At 40.7% G+C, this 23,187-nt stretch overlaps 1 protein-coding gene across 4 annotated transcripts in view; it reads right to left on the bottom strand.

The window, feature by feature from the left end:
- Positions 1-23,187, bottom strand: part of LOC124721500 (beta-1,4-glucuronyltransferase 1) — a 324,876-nt gene that overhangs the window by 3,215 nt on the left and 298,474 nt on the right. For all 4 annotated transcript variants that reach the window (XM_047246514.1, XM_047246512.1, XM_047246513.1 and 1 more), the window contains 3 exons: positions 9,076-9,861; positions 4,199-4,441; positions 2,616-2,845 (listed from right to left, as the gene is read on the bottom strand). In XM_047246514.1, coding sequence (XP_047102470.1) covers positions 2,648-2,845; positions 4,199-4,441; positions 9,076-9,861 — 1,227 coding nt within the window. In that variant the 3' untranslated portion in view covers positions 2,616-2,647. The remainder of the gene's footprint in view (positions 1-2,615; positions 2,846-4,198; positions 4,442-9,075; positions 9,862-23,187) is intronic.

Genomic DNA, 23,187 nt, shown 5'->3' with positions numbered 1-23,187 from the left:
ATTGTGACAATGTTGACATCCTGTAATCCCACATTCAACGCTTATTGTTGCCCACTCATAACTAATGGTTAAATGCTCATCAGTTGTTTAGAGCTGTTAGCTGAAGCTACCACTTAAATTGCTATGCTGATTCTTATACATCAAAAATAAAATCAGTTCCTGGACATTATGGATAGATTGTGTATATTGCGTATACTGCAAGCCATCTCATTGCGGACAGCATCCAAAATAAAAGTGTCTTGGTTTCAGATACATATAAAAAGAAACAATATTAGTATTGTAAAAGAAGAAAATGTTTCTGTATCTGCTGGATGAAGAGCAATCAGCTACTTAAGTTCATTTACCATGTGACAACTGGAGTAGATGACATTCCTCCTGAATTATTGCAAAATTATTACATCTGTGACCACCACCACTACCATCAGTTGTAGTCTAGTACTTACAATGATTTGTTAAGAGTCATGGACAAGTGCAGGAAGTACACCCTTCACTTTTTTACCTGTGTGGCAGTCCTTTCTACAAAGAATGTATAATCCTAGCACGGGGGAATCACATGGGTTCAAGCATCTCAGTTGCAGACATGTGCTGACATATTTTGCATGTGACAGTTCTGTAACCATCCTAAGACCACTGAAGTATGGATGCCATCCTTCACACATTTCTCTTTTGCCTCGTCTTCACTGAAATAGTGACACACAAGTGGGAGAGGAGCAAAAGGAATATATATGCTTTGGCAACTAGTTCCTTTATGTCAATGTCTGTGTGAACTACATGTAAGGGGGTTAGTTTTTTTATAAGATAGCTTTCACTCTACTTTCTTAGTCCTTAGTTAACCTCTGCCTGCATCCTTCCTCTTCTGTGATGAGGGAAGTAGATCTGCACCTGAGGGAGACACTCTACATTCTTGTCTTTTCCAACCCGCAGTGATTGTTGCATTTCTCTAGCTGCCTGAATCGTTTGAAACATCAGGAATTTTCCAACACACGAACCCCTAGATGGGCATTTGCATGTGCTGATGTTCATATCAGCATTATTTTTCTTGTTAAGGCATTAGTCTCCACAGTTGGTTGTCTGTGTGCTGATTTAAATGATGCACTGTAGTTAGATGACTGCATCGTTTTCTTCAGAATTTGGTATTCTTTGGTTTTGTTCCCTCTAGTTAACTCCAGGATTCCAACTGGAGCTAGAAAAGCCCTAATTTCACAGTTAATGCCCCTTGGCATTAATAAGCATATTGTTTCTGGTTCATTAGTGGCACGGACATACCTTTTGCATGTTTTTTATCTCTTACTGTAGTATGTTAAAATCTTTAACATTTAAAGTTCCACACAGTATTCGAGTTAGAAGGCATTTCTTCCAGTCAAATTAACCAGGCTTACGATATTTATTTAAAAATGGTGTATTGAATGTTAATATAAATTCATCTGTTTTTTATTCGCATGTTATCCACTTTTTTTGACTATACTGTGGCAACCAGAAGGCCTGATGGAAGTACAATCTTACTGTAATTCTGCTGCATTTATGTCCATTATGCCTTGGCAGTTGACAACACCTACACTTTACATGGGTGTGGTTTGCAGCTCCAGTCTGAGTGGGTACTCTCCAAGTTTCTTTATTTTAATTAAATCTGTTACTTGGACTGTTGCTTCTTCAAGGAGGAGAAATATCTCTGTTTGTTGCTTAAAATATTAAATGCAGCAGTTGAAGCATCTAAACCTTTGCTTATAAAGAAATGGAACAGTTAGAATTGATGATCTTTTACATTTTTCCTATGAACACTATTTTTTATATATTCTGTTATTTCTATGACACGCTTGATTGGGATGACTACTTGCCCAAGTTCTCTAGTTCATTCTGAAGTATTTACTATTAAACATTCCACCAAGAGTTCATTTAGTTCAGAATTTGATAACCGCATTTGTACAAACTGTCGGCGATCTGTAGTCCAGTCACGCACAGTTCCACTTATCTGTCAGGAGGTCTTATGCAATGAATATGTGGGTCATTTTCAAAAGGTTACCCACTGGTAATAGTTTCATCTGAACTGCCATCTATCCCATTGGCATACAGCATAATTTAATTTTTCATCGTTTGTTACAAAGATACGTCTCCCTGATTCTGAGACATAACTCCCATGTTATTTATTATGAAGGTTTGTACCTTCCTCACTATCGAGTATGTGAAGCCAAGGTCCTCAGTCCTTTTAGCACACAATATTGCTCCTTTGCAGACAATGGTGGTTACTGAAACACACTGAGATTGTGATAATGGCCAACTGACCAGCTCTAGCTGGGAACCCCAGTAGTGTGATGCTCCTGTACCCAGCCATCACTCACTAGACCTTTGAAGGCCATATATAGGACTATCAGAGGAAAGCAGTACTACATATACTTTCCATATCTGCCAATTATTACTCACAAAATAGTTAGAGGCCTCTTGGTGAGGACCGCACAAGCATGGAAGGGTTAATTCCTTTGCACCACCAATGGTGTTATATGAAGACAGAAGAAAATTCAGATTTGCCAAGTCACCACTGACATTTTAATGCAAGTCATAGGGAAGAACTAAATGAAATGTAAGAAAAGTGCACTTGTGTACTTTAAGCTCATAATTACCTGTCTCAGGATAATGTGCGTGTGTCCAAGTGTTACACTGCACAACCTTTTCTAACACCATATAATACCTTCAGTTCAGGAAAGATAACTTTCTTGATGAGAGCATTGGTTTTTGCTGCGAACATTGCCCTCTGTGGATCTTTCTTCAATACTTTTATTCCAGGCTTATGCACCAAAAAAGCATTGTCCAGAATTTGAAACTCATAATCCAAGACACAGAGAGCATATCCCTGAAATAGAAGATACCGTAATTATTACATTCACTTGGAGCAATTGGAAATTACTAAACACACTGAATTTAGTCGAAGTTGTTTGAGGATGCAGAAAAAAAAAAAAAAAAAAAAAAAAAATGCTTCTTATCTTTTACACTTCACAGTGACAATATATTAACCAAATTTTTTCCCACAGGAAAAATATACTGGCATAAATGTTTCTCATTTTGACAGAAGTATTAGGGCTTCTGTGACATGTGTTATGAAGCTCTGCATTGTCTTTTGCAGTGAATTAGAAATTCAATTATTTACACTTTTCATTACATTACCAAGAAGTGCACAATTTCCATATATTTATTTCCCTTGTTTCTGTTCTTTTTCTGTGACATAGAAGAAATATCTATTTTGTCATTCTTACCATGCTGCTTTACTCAACTCTGTTGTATGCACTTTCCTTTATTTGTGAAAACAGCTACCTCTATGTTTTGTAGTTTACAGAACTAGTGATATCATCCAATACAACCAATTTTATGATTATACTGAAACATTTTGTAGAAACAGTAAGAGACAAAGTGAGTCAATGTTTCTTCACACAGTAGGGCACAAATTTTTGGTGTTTATGTGCAAAACACACACACTAACCCAACTTAGTCATGCTGCTGGCAATGTAATGGAACTAGTCTGACCAATGAGGAGACATTAACTGTGTAGAATGGAAAGCTAAAAATGTTAGTGATTGATAAAAACTGTTACAGGAGCAGAACTGCATGTTTGTTAATCAGACTGTACTATTACATTATATCGTGAAATGAAATTGAAAGAAACTTAAGATAAAACTGAGGCAGAGTGTTGGGAGTGTTTGGCATATGTTGGTATGCGGGCAGAGACTACTGGTTTTCAGTAGCTGTTGTGCAAAAACTTACAAATAGGACTTCACTGTGGTTCTAATGTCTAAATATGTTTTATTAATTTTATAGATTGCAGCTAGCAGCTCCGATATTTCCAAGTGTGAAACAATCTCACACCATGACACATTGAATATCGACACATTGACTATCAGATCAATGAAACTCATGAAACAGAGGTAGAGACGTCTTTAAATAAAAGGTTAGCTTTACCTCCACCAGTTATTTAGTAGGCATCACACCACTGGAGTTACCATGTCATTGTCTACCCCAAACTTGTGGACTGATGCACACTAAGTGTCTTGGGGAGCCTAGAGTGTAATGTGGACTTCGAGCCCACGTATAAGTTCATATTTTTCAGACACACAAAGCATTAACACTGGTGAATGGAGTAGAAGTGACAAAATTAAATAATATCGAACCAAAAATAAAAATATATATTCATTAGAAAATATGATCAACTCACCTGTGGCATTTTATCACTCTTTCCTTCCCAGCTAAGGCGCTCATCATACAGTGGATCCTGATGGGTACCAATGAAAATTGGTTCCCAGTGTACATGGTAGCCTATGCGTTTCCCAATATGAAAGACATGAAGCCCTTTTGTGATGTTGGCAGCTAGCCATTCTTTGGATTTTGGCACATTGTGACATCCTGGACACAGTTTCTTATGGAATGGAATTGCTGTCCCATTCTTCAGCATCTTTACCTGAAATAATTTTAACAACTCTGAAATATTTGTATAACAAAAGAAAGTAAAGTTTAGTCTCAGTTTTCTTCCAACAAGGAATTTAGCATCTCAAAATTCTATCTTTTTTTGGTGGGAAAGAGTAGGGAGAATACAGAAGTGAAAAATAATCGTCCAAAAAAAAGGTGAAGAAACAAAGGAAAAACTTAAGGCAGACAGTAGTTTTTAGGAAGTGTTGAAGATATTTCAAGTTAAGGGAAAATATTTGTTTTATTTAAAGTAGCAAATCTAATTGGATCAAATATATGAAACAATAGCTGAGAAAAGGAGTTTTATCTATTTTAAATACAAAGAAACAAATTACGTTATCAAGTTGACTGAAAATCATAATGAAAGCTAATTTAACTTATGAAAAGTGTACTACCACAGAAAGGCTAAATTAGTCACAGGTGAACACACACAACATTATGGAGCTGACCAAAAACTTTTTATGCTTGCTGTCTAAAAGTTTCGCTATATCGTTGTCATTTTAGATAATCAGGTAAACAATAATTTTGGCAGCAGCATAATATACTTATACAACAGTGTACATGGTGTTGCGGAGTTGAAGGATTATTCTGGAGTTAGTGTTAAATTTATTTTCTCTGTATGATGCACCCTACCATTTGCAGATAAGATTTTGAATCAACTGTACAAGAATACTATGACAAATCAGTGTATTTCATTTGTCAGACTGATACTTTTACTGCTTTTAAACAGCAATGTATTTTTTATATTTCATTGCAATTATCGTGCTTACTACACTTTTGGTATTCATTTCATTTAACAACTTTAGCTACTTCTGTAATACTTACATTAACATTACATAGCCTATACACCACAGGACTTTGAATTAAATACAAAATATTTTTCATTTTGTTCACATACTTAACGAGAATGAAATTCAATCAAAAGAATTATTACACACAGATATAAACATACAACAACCAAAGCAGTCATTAAGAAAATTTCTACTGTGTACATATTGTCGTGATGGAAATTATCTTTTCTTGAACAAAAAACTGTCTAAACGAAAATTCAGCAGGTTTATATCATATTTTAGAAGATTCCAAAGATGGAGAGTAACTCCAGTTTAGATCATAAACTGAAGGGACAAGATACTCTAAATATTAAAAGCCACTAAATTACTTGGCTGGCTTCATTCTAATTGACCAAACCTGATCCATTTGCTGTCCACAACTGGATTCTGCCAAAACATAATATTATGGACTAATTTATCATTCTGAAATGAATTTTTTGTTTGCATATTGGAAATTCTCTTATTATGCCAATACGCACACTATGAACATTAGTATTAATATCGTCATTCACAATTGTCTTCACTTTCATGCATATTAGAATGCTGCACTGATGTGTGTGACTGTCTGGTTATTGTCTCGCATCCCCCTCCCCCCCACCCACCCCATGCCAATGAGCCATGGACCTCATGACGGCGTGGGGGTCAGCTTGTGTGCCTGCAAGATATAGATGAAACAAGGGTGGAGGCTATATTTGGAAATGCCAGAATAACCCGTGGTTCCTCACGAGTGGCTGCAGCCTTTTTGGTAGTTGCAGGGGAAACAGTGTGGGTGATTGACTAGTCTGTCCTTTTAACATCAACCAATATTGCCTTTCAGTGCTGGTACTACAAATGGCGCAAGGCAAGGGGGAAACAACAGCTATTATTTTTCCCAGAGGGCATGCAACTCTACAGTGTGGCATAATGATGCCGCCATCCTCTTTGGTAAAATATTCTGGGGCAGCGACTCTTCAGGAGAAGATAGGTATCAGGAAAACCAGAACTGGCATTCTATTGATTGAGGTGTGGAATGTTGGAGCCCTTAATGGATAGGTAGGTTAGAGAATTTAATGGATAGGTTGAAGTTAGATGTAATGGGAATTAGTGAAACACCCTGCAGGAAGAATGGAACTTATGGTCATATCAGTATACAGTAACCCAAGAGTATGTCTGATATTGAACAACAAAACAGCAATGTGGGTGAACAGGGATGTGAAGCCAGTACTGTAGCCAAGATAGACACATGGCTGACACCCACCACAGAAGTACAATTGTATGTGCCTACTAGCTCCACAGACGATGAGATCTATACAATGTACGAGGAGATAAAAGAAATTAGTCAGATAGTTATGGGAGATTAAAATTCAATTGTGATGGGGAACCAGAATTTGATAGCAGGGAAATGAAGAGTAGGAAAAATAATTTTCAAATATGGACTGGGGGAAAGGAGTGAAAGAGGAAGCGACAAGGTAGAATTTTGCACAAAACAATTTTGTCATTGCTACCACTTGGTTTAACAATCATGAAGAAAATTGTCTAGGTGGAAGAGACCTGTAACACACAAAGGTTTCAAATTGATAATATAATCTGAAGACAGATTTCAGTACAAGATTTTAAGTTGCAAGGTATTCCCACTGGCAGATGTGGATTCTGACTGTCATTTACTGAGTGAGAACTGCAAATTGGAACGAAATTGGGAAAAGAATGGAAATTAAGGATATAGGTCCTAGATAAAATGAAGGAGATATAGGTTGTCGAGAGCTTCAGAGGGGAAATTAAACAATGTTGGACTGTAATGGAACAAGGCGTACAAAAATGGATAGCTTTGAGTAATGAAATAGGGATGGCAGCAAAGGATCATACATGTAAAAAGGCAAGGACTATTATAAACCCCTAGATAACACAGGAGATATTGAATGTAGTTGATTAAAGAAGAAAATATAAAAATGCAACAAATAAAGCAGATGAAACAGAACACAGATATCTACAAACTGAAATTGACACAAAGTGCAAAATGACAAAGCAGGAATGGATAGAAGTAAACTGCAAGACTGTAGAAGCATGCATAACTAGAGGAAAGATATATGCGACCTGTAAGATATTAAAGAGGCCTGTGGAAGAAAGGGGAGCATTGTATGAAAATCAAGGACACAGACTGCAAGCCAGTACTAAGTAAAAGAGGGAAGAACTGAAAGGTGGAAGGAATGTATAGTGGATCTATATAAGCAAAACAAACTTGGAACATAGAAGAGGAGATGGGAGATACAACACTGCTAGAACAATTTTACAATGTACTGGAACTCTTGAATGGAGAAGGACCTTGGAATAGACAAAATTTCCCTATAATAATTTAGATTCTTGGGAGCACAAGCCATGACAACACTATTCCACCTGGTGAGCAAGATATTTGAGACAGGAAAAATATCCCCAGACTTTAAGAAGAACACTGTAATTTCAATTACAAGGAGGGAAGGTGCAAGTAATAGAAGACTATCCAGTTTAATGTGTTATAGTTGCAAAATAATGACTAACTAATTTCAGAAAAGTGGAAAAGCTGGCAGAAGCTGATGTTGGGAAGATCACTTTGGATTTTGGAGAAATGTTGGAAGACACGAGGCAATACGGAGCCTATGACTTATTGTAGACCATAGGCCAACCTTCATTTACAGCCATTTTAGATTTAGAAAAAGCTTCTGATAATGTAGAAATTCTGAAGGTAGCAAGGATTAAAAAATAGAGAACAAGAGGTTATTTACAAGTTATACAGAACTCATACCGCAGTTTTAAGAGTTTAAGGACATAAAAAGGAAGTAATAGTTCTGAAGGGAGTAAGACAGGGTTGAAGCATAATCTTCATGCTATTCAATCTGTAAATTTAAGAAGCAATTAAGGAAATGAAACAATAATATCTGAAGAGAATTTAAGTTAAGAGAAAGGAAATAAAAACCTTGTGGTTACAGGTGCCTTAACTCTGTCAGAGATGACAAACAATGTGGAAGAACAGTTTAACAGAATGCATGATGTCTTGAAATGAGGCTATAAGGTGGACAACTATGAAAGCAGAACAAAGGTAATAGAGTGTAATCAAATTAAATAAAATGATTCTGAGGGAATTTGATTATAAGTTTGAGACAAAGTAGGAGGTGAGTTTTGCTATTTTGGCAGTAAAATGAATGAATGCTGAAGCAAACAGGAATACATTTCTGCAAAAACAGGAATTTAACATCTAATACAAATGTAAGTGTTAGCGCGTCTTTTTGGAGGTGCATGTCTGGAGTTTAGCCTTGAACGAAATGAAATGTGGATGATAAGCAGTTAAAGCAAGACGAGAATAGAAGCTTTTGAAATTTGGTTCTATACGAGAATACTGGAGGTCAGATGAGTAGATCGATTAACAAATGGGGGTGGTACTGAATGAAACTGTGAAGGAAGAAAACAAATTTATGGCAGAACTTGACTAAAAGACATGACCAGCTGATAGGACACATCCTGAGGCCTGAAGAAATCAGCAATTTGGTGCAAGGGATAGAAATGTGAGAGGGGGACCAATGCTTGACTACAGTAAGCAGGTCCATTTGGATGTAGGTTGCAGTAATTATGGAGAGACGAAGGGGCTTTCACAGGATAAATTAGCATGAAGAGCAGCATGAAAGTAGTCCTCAAACTGACGACTAGTTATTGCTCAAGAAAATAGGTAAACTAACTAAAACCTAGGACATATGGAAATACAAGCTCTGCAGAACATATGACGCTTTTTACAATAGTGCCACTGCTCAGACAAATGAATTGCATCTTAGTTGTATAGAATAAATCTTACCAACTGCTCCTTATTTTCGGGAAGCGTTGCACCCTTCTCCAGTTCGAAGATGGAGAGTGGAAATACTTTCGGATTTGGTCGTAGTAGAGGTTTATCCTGCCGACGGATCATCTCTAGGAAATCTGGAATGACACCAGGACTAGGGTAGAGTTCGATATCCGACGGCAGTACGTAATGGGTAGTAGCAGACTCGCGCGCGGCGTTCCTGCCCACGTTGACAGGATACAAGATGCGGCTGCGCGTCTTGTACAGCGACGCCGCAGACACGTTGACCCAGGGTGCAGGCTTGTTGCAGTCTGACAGCCCCTTGGCAGAGGCGTCGGCGGAGCGCGGCAGCTCCTTGGGAATGTGCCGCGAGCTGAAGAACACGTGGAATGTCACGTATTCCGCCACGAGAGGCGACAGGCAGTCGCGCGCCCAACGGATCGCTTCCAGCGTTGGCTTGAAGTCCGTGCCCGGCGCATGCACAGATAGTGACACAGGTCCCCGCCACCTCTCTAGTAGTGGCTTCAGGTTATCAAGGAAGGTGTAATCGGCGTGTGTCGTGTAAGTTATTGACTCCCAACAGTGGAACGTCCGATCGGCGCGCACGTAATTGTACAGCACCCAGAAGTCGCCTCGCTGTGCCATGCGCGGCTCGCTGGTGCGATCGTAGCACTTGATCACTTCGCTCAGCGTCTTCTCGCGCTCGGTGACTGGCTCGGGGTTCGACGCAGGTGGGTCCACTGTTGCGCCGCTATTCGGTTTCCTCGTTGCATTCGATGGACCTGCGCCACTGGATGCCATCTGCAAAGAGTAATTTTCTGTCAGAGATATGATTCAACAACAGTGCCAAACGCTATGCACACGAAAATCCATACCCAAAAAAAGTGCAATAAAAATAATATTTCTTCTCTATCAGTTCACAGATGGAACGAAGAACAATGAGGGTTTATACCGTTCTGGGTGAGCTACTATTAGCCTCATTTTTATCTTCACGGTATCTGGTGCATGCTGAGGAGATGTACATGTGGAAGGAAGACATGAAAATGCCAAAAAAAAATATTGCGGAATCATGAAGATATTCAATCGACAAGGTCAAACATTTGAAGAGGGATGCAAAACAATTGGGAAATGGTAGGGGGCCGTTAAAGAAATGATTTTCAACTGCGGTGTAACTGAGAATGAAGAATGTGTATGGGGCAGCATGTCTGTCGAAAACCACAGTTGTGGAAAACGATGACAACGGGTGCTAACTGCTTCATGGTAACTACAGACCGGATTATATGCATCATAAAAGCCTTAAAATATGCATGAAAAATGATTAAAAATGCATGAAAGTGTTGAAATATCCAACATCAAATAATAAAAAACCATGGTAGTTACTGCGTACATTGTATCTCAAAGTCGAACCTGTGCATACCAGTTACGAGGAAGAGCGCCGGCTACGCGAAAAATCTGTGCATTTAGAACGCTGATATTTTCTGAATACTTTCTGATGTAAGTTAGGAAAGGGGCCTTTCTGGGGATATTTTTTAAAAATTTGCAAAATTGGGGCGCATACAGTGTTTCAAGAATTGTTCCTTCTTTGCTACTTTTTTCAGTAACATGCGGATGCGGTGCGAGTGAGTCGCAGCGAAAGAATCTATGTATAGGGCCAGCTTCGAGATATATCGCACGAGGGGGGTCATGCTCAAAAACTCCTTAATGTTTTATTTAAAAAACATTACAATCATGAATTTTTTTGAGCAGCATTAACTTAATTAATACTATTGGACCAAAGCATCATTTACAATTTATTGTACACTTTTCTACTATTGTAAGCATAAACAGCCAAGTATTGTTCTAAATGTTCGGTAGGAAAATTGTGTCTTCGATCACACTAAACTTTTTAAGAGCAGAAAAGGACTGTTCTACATCTGCTGAGGTAACTGGACAGTATTTGAATGTGGGTGCTATGTTGTCTCTTATTGTTTATGGTTAAAGCTCACCCATCCATTAATAAAACTATCAATTTGGCACAAGGGTTCGAAGCCTTGGTTATTGTTTAAAACGTTTTTCAAACTTTTCTTTAAGTTTTCTTGGGCCTACGGGAATGAGGAGTTTAGTAGAATAATTTTATTTATGTACTGAATGGATTTATTCAACGCCATACCTTAAGCTTTTTAATACTTGTAGGTATATGAGAAAAATGAGTGCTGATCACAGCAATGTCTTTTTCTAATACGGTTATCATTGAAAGCTTCCTTGCGCTGGCCAACTGCCAAAGCCTCTGCACTATCTAAGTCTTTTACTGCCCCTCTAATGGTCTCGAAATGTTCATCGTAAAAAAAAACACAGCTTCGACTCACGTAACCCAACAAGCTACCACTGGTTCGGGAGGTAAGGTCACATCTGGTAGTTTCTCTTTGTAGGTCTTTATGCGAGCTGGAGCCTTTAGAAACACTTTCGTTGTGGATGGAATCAGTTTATTTACATTCACAAACATGGAACGTACTACTTAGGCAAGGCGATGTACTCCATAAGCAAAGCACGTCACATTAATCAAATAGGGATAAAATACTGAGGGCTTTTCGTGCTTTGGTCATATAGGGAGCGGCATCTGAATACAAACACGAACAGAGTTTCATCTGCAGAAGACTCTGGAAATATTTTTCTAATACCCTCATTCACAAATCTGGCGACCGTAGGATGATTTACTTTTTCAAGTTCTTTGCAGGCCGCTAAATAGAAAGGTGGCGGCTCTTGTTTTAAAGCACAAACAATCAAATTTGCAATGTAACGGCCACAAGTGTGTGTAGTTTCGTCAACTGAAATCCAAATAATGCTGTTCTTGAGTTCATTGCGTATTTCTTCCAGAAAATTACGTAAATTGTCGGTATGTAATTTTTAAGCAATGTTGATTTATCTGGTATATTTTGATTTAAGGAATATTTGCCCAGGAAGTCTTTGAGGATAGAGTTTGTAAGTTTGTGAAGACGAATATCGCTTGCAATGAATGCTTCGCATAGATCCACGTTAAACCGACTTTTTTTGGTTACGTTTGGACAAATCCCTGCTACTGCAACTCGCTGTTGTCAGAAGTTGTCGTGATCCTGTCTTCTGCATTCCTGCGATATGGTCTATTTGAAACTTTTTTTGCACGAAATGCGCCATCTCTCATGAACAGGAAACAACGGTGGTAGTAAACCGTACGTACTTTTGGTGTAGAATCCGAATATACAATAGAAACGGTGATTCCCCATTTGAAAATACGAAGTTGATCCTGCCCACGCGGGAGGGTGGTTACGAAGTGGGCAGTTGCATTGAAGGCGGATGTCCCCTTCACTAATATTAACTTTTCACTCAAAATATGTTTTTAGTATGATGCGTCGTTCAGATGTATTTAGCTGTCTCAAGTTAAAGAAATACCCCGTATATAGCCAAAAATACATACGAACATAAGATGATTCGTTCGAATCATTATAATTAATCGCCCAAATGAGCCATGGAATATGAACCTAACTAATTACATAACTTTCGTCTGGAAGGTGTTCATGAACTCAGATACGTCAGTTGCGTGGGTATACTTATTGTTTGCATGTCCTTGCTTAATCTGAACTGAAGATCAACTGCTCTTTCATGACGTTTAAAGGTTATTTTAACATTATGCTTCTGATAAATAACTAACGACTTAGTAGGCTAATAATTTTGCACTTGCAGCCTAATAAAAACATACGAAAGAGACATTATTTCAAATTCCAAAGTAGTTGAAAGATGTCTACAACAAAGACAGAAAATCAGTAGTAGTCAACGAGATTAGCGTTGAACATCTTGAGCCAATTACATCGTATAAGCATTTAGCCATAGCACGAAGAAACAATATGATATGAAACGGAATGATAAGTTAAAATCAGTATTGAACGCAGATTTGTTGCAAGGTCTCTGGGCAAATTAAAGTATGGCTCCTAAGGAGTCCTTACCAAGTAGGCGTGACGAGACGTGAGAGGAAGTCAGAAACGTACTTCTAGGATCGTAATAGAAATTCTCGGGGAATTTACATGGGAATCCTTGGGAGAAAAAAAGACGCGTTTCTGTTCGGTAAATTTAAAGAATAGGTATTCGAACAATACTGCGCATCTATTAACCTGCCACCGTTGTGTATCTCGGGTGGGTATCATGGGACAGATAGATAAGGAGATGTACAGAGGCATATGTTACCTTTCCCACGTTAAACGGGCGAATGAAACAGGAAATAAAATCGATACCATTGATACGATGTCTCCTCTGCCATTGAACTGTGTAGTGGCTTGATCAGTGCATATGCATTTGTAGCTTCTGCCAATGTTCCCACAATAAAATGATTCCGAAATGGGTCAAAATCATTGTTTGTATTACACATACGCTGTGTCAACCCCTCATGGACGTGGGGATTCCAACGCACTGCTTCATTTCGACGACGCAGCTTCTTTTCACATGCCAGCTTCTAACGTCATTGTTAAGCGTCAGCCGAGCAGTTAAGTCATGAGAACTTGTCTCAAATTTAGTTTTATATGTCAAATGTTAATTTAAGCTGAAGGCCCGTTTTCTGCATGGTTCAGCGCGTCGTAATATGAGTGTCTCCCACAAAGTACTTGTTTTATATGCATATAAATCAGGTTTATAATATGTTCATTCAACTGGGCTGACAGGACGATGGAAGTGCTGAACGTACCAAACTGCTAAAATAAAACCTGAGTGGAATGTTCCGTATTTTACGCCATGGCATTTGATATGCGTAGTTCGAATCTGGAATCTGATTTAGTCAACAGAATCCACTTGGGTAGAAATGGATGGTTCTGAAGTGATGTCTCCATATATTACGATTCAAATATCGCCGTCGATGGAAAAACTAGGTATCTGAATACGGATATTTTTGTCTTCTGTTTCGACTGAGATAGCTGAACTTTCAAAAAGACCCTTTTTTATGAGAAAAAGTGTAATAGAACAAACGAAACAGTGTCTGCCTTAGTGGATTAGCTCGTGTGAAGTACCCCCACAAAATCTGTTAATAAAAGCTGGTTCTGACTTGTAGTAAAGGTTACCTACCTAAGAAATGATTTCTATAAAGGCAGCCAGAAACGAAAAATAGTCACTTGACGACGATTGATAGAGTGAATCTAAGTAAAATGATTGGTGTAAAGAAACAGTCATTTGAAAGCAGTGCCACGTTAAGCCAAAATTCTGTTACATCAGAACCAACTCCTAGTCAGTTAAGTCTTAGGCTGAACATAGTCGGAAGCAATATACCCACATGTACGGTAAGTATGATCCCGTCTGTGTATTGTCTTGTTCAGGTTACTCCAGGCAAACGGTTGTAACTTATCTGCCGGCACAACCCGTATTCACGTGATGGTGACAGATATACCGGGTGATCAAAAAGTCAGTATAAATTTGAAAACTGAATAAATCACGGGATAATGTAGAGAGAGAGGTACTAATTGACACATTCTTGGAATGACATGGGGTTTTATTAGAACCAAAAAAATACAAAAGTTCAAAAATGCCCGACAGATGGCGCTTCATCTGATCAGAATAACAGTAATTAGCATAACAAAGTAAGACAAAGCGAAGATGTTCTTTACAGGAAATGCTCAATATGTCCACCATAATTTCTCAACGATAGCTGTAGTCGAGGAATAATGTTGTGAACAGCACTGTAAAGCATGTCCGGAGTTATGGTGAGGCATTGGCGTCGGATGTTTTCTTTCAGCATCCTAGAGATGTCTGTCGATCACGATAAACTTACTTCAGGTAACCCCAAAGCCAATAATCGCACGGACTGAGTTCTGGGGACCTGGGAGGTCAAGCATGACGGAAGTGGCGGCCGAGCACACGACCACCACCACACGACGCGCGCAAGAGATCTTTCACGCGTCTAGCAATATGGGGTGGTTCTAATAAAACCCCATGTCATTCCAAGCATGTGTGTCAATTTTTACCCCTCTGTCTACATTATACAGTGATCTATTAAGTTTTCAAATTTATGCTGACTTTTTGATCACCCAGTACTAGGGGTGCCATTTCATTCCACATGTACAGTCTCCATACGGGGATAGCCTCACTGTTGTGAATTTAATCTGGCTGGAATTTCAGCGGACGCTCGGGATCGGGACTGCCACGTTCGCGCTGCGCTAACAGAGAACTCACTATGTCCACAATTCTTGCTGCGCACGTAATTACGTTGGACCGCCTCTTGCAGCTAAACACACTCAATATTCAGACAAGACAGAACACACTGAACGACTGGAGACGAACTTCCATATTCACAGGCTATGTACATTAGTATGTTCTGCAGAAATGATCAGCGTTTGTCATTTCTGTTCAGCATGTGTCCAGTTGGCTAGTAGGCATAGGGTCCACCATGGGCCCTGATAAGTTGTTCGATGCGTGATGGCATCGACGCGTGTAAGGCGCGAAAATTGCGTCCTGTGGTATAGCCATCCATGCTGCATCCTCCTGGTTCTATAGTTCATCTGCAGTGGTTGGAAACTGGCCACAGCGCTGCACCCGTTGATTCACCATATCCCACACATTTTCGATTGGCGAGAGATCTGGTGATCTGGAGGGCGAGGGCAAAAGGCTTAAGTCCTGTGGCACTAAGAAGTCACGTGTTCATTGAGCAACATGTGGTATTGCTGAAAAATGGCGTCTAGGTCACAGGGTGTCATTCATGTAGTCATATTGGTCACTGCCCTGGACGCGCACCAGCTGTGATTTGTGAGTGTACCCAGTAGCACCGCACAACATAAAGCCTTGAATTGGCGCCTTGGGTTTTGTGCGAATGCAGTCACTGTGATTCCGCTCCCCGTCTGCTGCGAACCAAAATGCGACCATCATTTTCAAACAGAATAGAATTTAGATTCGTCCGAAAACACTATCTGATGCTATTCCTGTCCACAGTGACGTCGTCCCATACACCATTGCCGTCCAGGATGTTTTTGGGATGTATGCCGCAGGTTTGGTCCAAGCTCCGTAGCATTCCGGGCCGCCAGCGACAGTCAGCTGTCTAGGGTCTTACCCTATAGGGTACTTTATGTACTGATCCATTGATCTGTGCAGAACACCTTGTGACACACTTTGCAACAGCATCGGCGTCCTCTTCCTATAGTGCTACCTTTTCCAGTAGAAATGCAAAGTTGAACAAACCCCCCTCTGTTTCAGGCCCCACGAAGCCGAATCCTGTAATGAACCCTTCAATGAATGGAAATTTTTTCAGGCTCTTAGATCTTGACATGACACTGCCGCAGTCCCGGTTTCCATCCACAACCAGAGGATGCAACACTTGGACGTTATCCAGAGGCAATATCTCCTCAGGATCTTCAAACAAATTTGGCACACAGGTGCCTCCCTATCACAATGGCGAGACAGCATCGTTATCCACGTCCTTAAGCCTGGGAAGAACCCAATGTGTCTCAACAGCTATTGCCCAATTAGTCTGATGAACGTACTACGTAAATTGTTAGAGAGGATGGTTAGCTTCGAATTATGTTGGGTACTCCAATCTCTGGGCCTTTTGTCCTCGTATCAGTGTGGCTTTCAGGGAGGACGACCTACAACTGACCATTTACTCAGACTGGAAACAGCAATCTGACAGGCTTTTATTAACTGCCCGCGCCTTGTCGCGGTTTTCTTCGACCTACATAAGGCAAACGTCATTGCTTAGAGCCATCACATTTTAGTTGCCTTCCATGACTGATGCTGTCATGGGCCCTTTCCGATTGTCTGCAAATTTTTATCCCACCGGCTCTTCTGGATTTGAGTTGGTAGTTCACTCAGCCTTCTTTGGGTTCAGCAGAACTGTATCCCACAGGGTTCTGTTTTAAGTGCCACACACTTCCTCATCGACTTCGGTTGGCTTGAAACCTATGTTGAGTGTCTGGTTATCCTGGCGTTGTATGCCGACGATTTTTGCATCTGATGCAGCTGCCACTCTGTAGCATCTGCTGAACCCCAGCTCAGGGCGCCATCCAATGACCCACTGCATGCGCCCTCTCCCATGGCTTCCAGTTTTCTCTCTCCAAAACGCAGGTGTGCATTTTTGCTGTCGACCCACTCCGATACAGAGCTTTATTTAGGCGACCAGCGCCTTTATTTTGTAGCAAAGTCCCGTTTCTTGGGCCTTACTTTTGTTAAAATGTTGATGTGGCTGGCCTGTATTAGCCACCTGAAGACTACCAGCATGGGGAAGCATAATGCTGTCCGCATCCTGGCCCAAAGATCTTGGGGTACCGACCATGCTACTCTTGTCCATCTTTATCGTGCTCTGGTTTTGCCAGGCTAGATTATGTTTGTCAGGTTTATGGCTCTGTGGCTCCTTCCATTGTGGAACTATTTGACCCTGTTAATCATTATGGGGTGCATCTGGCTATTGGTGCCGTTTGCAATAGTCCTATCGACAGTCTCCTCGCAAAGTGGGGTTCCCCCTCTAACAAATACGACGGAGCCTACTCCAGGTTTTTTTACGCAGTCGCCATTTGACGATTTCCTGACCATCCCGTGTATCCTCTCCTCTTTGCAAATGAGGGACATGTCCCTCCCGATGCCTACCCTCGGGTGCGATTGCCAGTTGGAGTGCGTCTCACGTCCCTCTGTCGGGATCTCCACCTCCACTCACTGGAGTGTGCACCTTGTACTTCCTCCTGCATCCCTGCTTGGACGGTGTCTGGACAAAGGGCTAGGACCGATCTATTCCAGGGTCCTAAAGTCTCTGTCGTCACTGTGATATTGTGGCAACTTGTATGTTCCATTCAGGAAGAATTGTAGGGTGCTGTGATCCTTTGCACTGACGGTTCTAAAACCGTAGATCAGGTAGGATGAGCTTTTACGTCACCTTGTGGCATGGGACGCCACTTGCTGCCGGGATCATGTAGTGTGTTCACAGCAGAGCTGCTAGCTGTTAACAGGGCCACTCATTTTGTTGCTCAGGCCTCCCTCAACAGTGTTCTAATATGTACCCATTCAACGAGTAGCTTTCAGGCTGTAGACTGATGCTACTCTCGTCACCCTTTGGTCTCTGCTACCTGTCACCTTCTCTCTGCTCTCGGCTGTGCCGCCTGCTCTGTTGTCTTTCTGTAGGTCCCAAGTCATATGCGTGTCTCAGGGAATCAACTGGCTGACTGGTTAGAGAAGCAGATACTTAACCCCATTCCCGTTCATGATTCCAGGTGCAGATACGCAGACACACATCAGATCTCTCTTTGCCCAGAAGTGGAATGACGTCTGGTGCACTACTGTTGTTACTAATAACCTCCACACAATCAAGGAGACTACTGCAATTTGGCGCTCTTCCTTCTGCTCCTCTCGGAAAGAGTCAACTGTCTTATACGTCTACGCATCGGTCATACTAGGCTCACCAAGTGTTTTCTCTTGTGTAACTAGCCACCCCCACAATGTGGCTGTCGAGCCAGACTGACGTTATCCCTTATATTGGTGGATTGTCCCCTTCATTTGGCCCTTCGCACTAAGTTCAGCCTTCCAGATTTCTGGTATTCAGTATTAGCAGATGATTCACGGATGGTTGAACTAGTCCTCAGCTTCCTACTTCAAAATGATTTTTATTTTCAGTTGTAAGGTTTACTTTGCTCCTGGTGCAGGGGCAGCCGCAGGGTATTTGTGGTTCGGGCTTCTAGATCTGAGGTCGATGACCACTCTCCCGTGTAAAGACCGCTCTTTTATCTCTGTTTCTTTTTCAGTTTTTAGATTTCGCTTACCCTTTTATACCTCCTACTGCTAGTTTCATTTGCTCGCTTTGTACTTTAACCAAAGTGACTGGATCCGCCCACTTTTAGTAACGTTTAGTAACTTCCGAATCGCGGGACTGGTGACCTCGCCGCTACGTCTATAACCTCATCAATAAATCAGTCAAAAGTAGCGGCGTTGAGTGACTGTAGGGGGATATAATGTGGCTTACACAAAATTTCTGGTGGTGTGATGAATGACAGCTTGCCCTATATGTAGAAAAACCGAAGTTAATGCAGACCAGTAGGAAAAACATACCCACAATGTTCGAATACAGCATTAGTAGTGTGTTGCTTCACACTGCCACGTCGACTGAATACCTGTGCGTAACATAGCAAAAACGATATGAAATGGAACGAGTACGTAAGGGCGGTAGTATGAAAGTCCGATCGGCGTCGGTTCATGGGGCGAATTTTAGGAAGTTTGGTATTCTTTGCAGGACACCTCGAATAGAAGTGCTGCGACCTATTCTTGAGTATTGATCGAGTGTTAGCGATCCCCACCAGGTCGGATTAAGGAGGACTTAGTCGCAATTTAGAAGTGAGCCGCTAGATTTGTTGCCGGTGTATTCGATCATCATGTCGGTATTATGGAGATGATGCTTTCAGTCAAATGGGAATCCCTGGATAAAAGACGTAGTTCTTTTCGCGGGGCACTATGGAGAAAATTTAGAGAGCCGCCATTTGAAGCTGACTGCTTAACAATTCTGTTTATTGCCAACGTACATTTTGCCCAAGGACCGCAAAGATAACAGAACAGAGGCATACAGTCTTTCCATCGCTCTATTTGGGAGTGGATCAGAAAAGGACATTGATATAAGGTACTCTCCGCTACAGTGGCTTGCGAAGTATAAATGTGTATATAGATGTACCTACAAGAAACTGCTTGAGTGCGACGTCGCAAGTTCAATCTTTAGTAGGGCTCATTTGAAAGTGTTGGGTTAATAATTATGACAGGAAAAATATAAGCTGCTAATGACTCAGTATGTCAGTCAGTAGGGCGACGAAAATGAGTGTACGGGAGGTGCAGGGATCAACCGTTTGCGGGATGTATGTATTACACTTCACGAAATTAACATTGTCAGCATTCAATAAAAGCTCGAAAGAATCCAATAACTTCGACCATGAACACCGACTGAAAAAGGCGCGCGACACTTACCACAAAGGTTAGCACCATAAAGATTATAGCTGTAGCGTGCATTTCATTAACCCCGAACCACCGGCACTTCAGACTTCAATGGTTTCAAACGAGAGCTCATTTGAGGGCAGGATGGAGGTGTCCTGTTTTCTCTAATGAAAGCTGATTCTGCCTCTCTGCCAGTGATGGCCTTGTGTTGGTTAGGAGGCGGCCAGCTGAGGACCTGCACCCATTCTGTTTACGGACACACTGGACCTACACGTGGGATTTACGATCAAGGGTGCGATTTTGAATGACAGCAGGAGCACTCATGTTATTTCATGCACCCTGACTACAGATTTGTAAGTCAGCTTGGTGATTTGACCTGCTGTGCTGTCATTCATGAACAGCATTCCAGGGGGTGTTTTCCAACAGACTAAAGCTCGCCCACATACTGCGTGGTAACCAAACATGCAGTAGAGAAGGTCGATATGTTGCTTTGGCCCGCTCGATCGCCACATCTGTCTTCAATTGAGCTTATATGGGACACCATCGGACGATAACTCCAACTTCATCCAGTCAGCGTTAACCACCCCTTTACTGACCGACCTAGTGCAACAGGCATGGAACGCCTTCCCACAAACTGATATTTGTCACCTGTACAACACAATGCATGCACGTTTGAATTCTTGCATCCAATACTGTGGGGGTTACACCTGTTATTAATGAACCAGCATTCATATTTGCAATGGCGTACATCGGACTTACATTAACTCGGGATCTTGCAATGTTAATAACTGAAATATATTAGCTAGAGAGATGTACTCCAGAAGTTTCATTACTCCGTATTAACTATTTTTCGGTGTTAAGATTTTATTTCCGTCTGTCTAGTTACGCTAGGTCATGTTACTCTGTACAATTCGGAACTGCCTAGCTGCAGAGGGCTGCAAATATGTAGACGTCACCAATAAAGATGGATAATGTTAATAAGGTTGGTTTTATTTAAAAAGGCTTTACGAGTTTAAAGATAAAAAAATTGGGAGGCATTACTTTCCAGCACGCGCTCGTAGAAACTGATATTCTTGGATGTTTTCAGATTTAACTTCTTCAGAAAGAATGTAATAACACGACAAATAAAAGTAAAGTATCGTCAACAAAACTTTGAATTACAAGAAGAAATGCTCTGTTTGAACAAATTTATTACAGGAAAATACCTGCAACTTCAAAAATTTGTAGTCGTCTATGACATGGTAGTTTCTAAAGCACTGTGGTAGATGTAAAGCCACGTAACACTCCGTGCATTCCCACGTAGTTTAGCTTCGTACTTCGTGTTCTATGCAAAATTTGCACATCCTTGGTTGGTTTCTTGTAGGTGCCGGAATGATATGATGTCGTGGTAAATGGGCCCAATACTGCGCTGGGAGCTGAAGTGGTGTTTCACCTAGTGAAAGTTTTCCACTCTTTTCGTAGTCCGATAATGGGAAATTTTTTAAAATTACCTTCGCTGTGTTTATTCGGTAATCGACTAGGATTCCTTCGTTTGAAGATGTATTGTTTCATGCATAAGGTACGTATTGACCAGAGCCACATCACACACACCATAAAAAAAGGTTTTCGGCCCCTCCGAAAATTTTTCTCATTATTGGGGAAACAGGCCAATATCTGATCTTGACGATCAAATTCCACCCATTCCTTATTATATTCGAGGATGCATTTGGACTTAATTTTTTTCTTAACGGTTTGTGTGTTCAACCATCTCTGCGCTTTAGAGTTTCGTTGATGTCACACACACGACGCGTCTTTCCGTCTCAGGGCCAACAAATGATTAAAACTTTCCTTTGAAATCTGTTTTTGAATATTTTTGGCACCTTTGCCTATTGCTGCGTATTGTCTCAACAACATCTATTTTCCTTGGTAATTTTAAAAAATAGTTGGAGGGTACCAGTTGTCAAGAGAGAAAACGTATCTCTTATTCAGTACGGATGATGCAAAGTCCATGAAAACATTTTCTGATGCCCTTTTATTTTGATCAGTTTTGTCGCGGCCAGTATATATTTTGAAACCCTAGCAAAAATCGGTACTTAACTCATTGTGTGCGAGTTTTTAATCCACATCTCGGTATTCTCGGTTTATTAAATTTCTTATATGGTAAACGTAATTTAGAATTCGTTTAGGATGTCAAGCATCCAGGTAGGAACAGGAAACTACTACATCCACGTCTTTTTCCTGGATGACGCTGAACGTAGTCCCTCAACAGACTTAAACGGCTAACCAAACTGTACTGTACTGTACAGCCCAATTTGCAACACTAAAGCAAATTTCTGGCGTATCAACCGTTAGATCACAAAGGTTTACATTTAGATCGTAAATTAAATGTAGAATCACATGCGTCGTTTCTTAATTGCAGAAACAGGTACACTTGAATTTGTAGATTACAGCGTCACATACCACGAATGGGAGGCAATGGTTTGAGTAAACCGTACGTATTTTTTGGCGTAAAATCCGAATTACAACAAGAACGGGGGTTTCCCATTTGAAAGTACAACGTTGACCCCGCCCACGCCAGAATGTGATTAGGTGGTTGCCAGTTTTGGAACGGATAGATGTACCCTTCACTAATTACTTTTCACCTGCGTTGTTTTCGAGATATTTGTCTGAAGTTAAAATGACAACCCTGTATACACTGTAACAGAAATAAAAATGTCTAACTCAAAACATGTCTAGAAGATTACCGTGAGTGGTAACCAAATTCTTACAGCACGTTTTTAAGCAGTGAGAACTTGTCTTAAAGGCGAGTGGCTCCAGAACATAGTTCCATACGACACTGCTGATTTAGAATACGTAAAGAACGCCATTGATTTGCCTCTCCAAGATTTGCAGTGATTCGAAGTGCAATTGTGGCTGAGCTGAGGGTTTTTTAGTTCACGAATGTGTTATTTCCAGCTTCAGTTCTAACCGATATGGACACCTAAAAGTCTTACAGTTTCCACCCTACACTGTTTCTTTTGAAATTTAGAGAGACAATTTGCAGAAAACTATGCAATAACAGTTTTAAAGCCTTATTTGTTCTATTGCTACATGTATGTATGGACTGATTTCAGTATTAGCGTCACTGAAAGAGAAACTGTTCTGCTTATTTATTACGTGTTATGGACCTAATATTGAACCTTATGGAACGCTATGACTGCCCAGATTAAATGATCTCCCCTGCTTCCAATGGCTGAATCACTAAGTAGCTCCAACTTAATGCATACTTTT

Source organism: Schistocerca piceifrons, chromosome X (genome assembly GCF_021461385.2).
Source record: "Schistocerca piceifrons isolate TAMUIC-IGC-003096 chromosome X, iqSchPice1.1, whole genome shotgun sequence".
In the NCBI taxonomy this organism is placed as follows: domain Eukaryota; kingdom Metazoa; phylum Arthropoda; class Insecta; order Orthoptera; family Acrididae; genus Schistocerca; species Schistocerca piceifrons.
The sequence above is the reverse complement of the archived record's forward strand: the minus strand, read 5'-3'. Positions and strand labels throughout refer to the sequence as shown.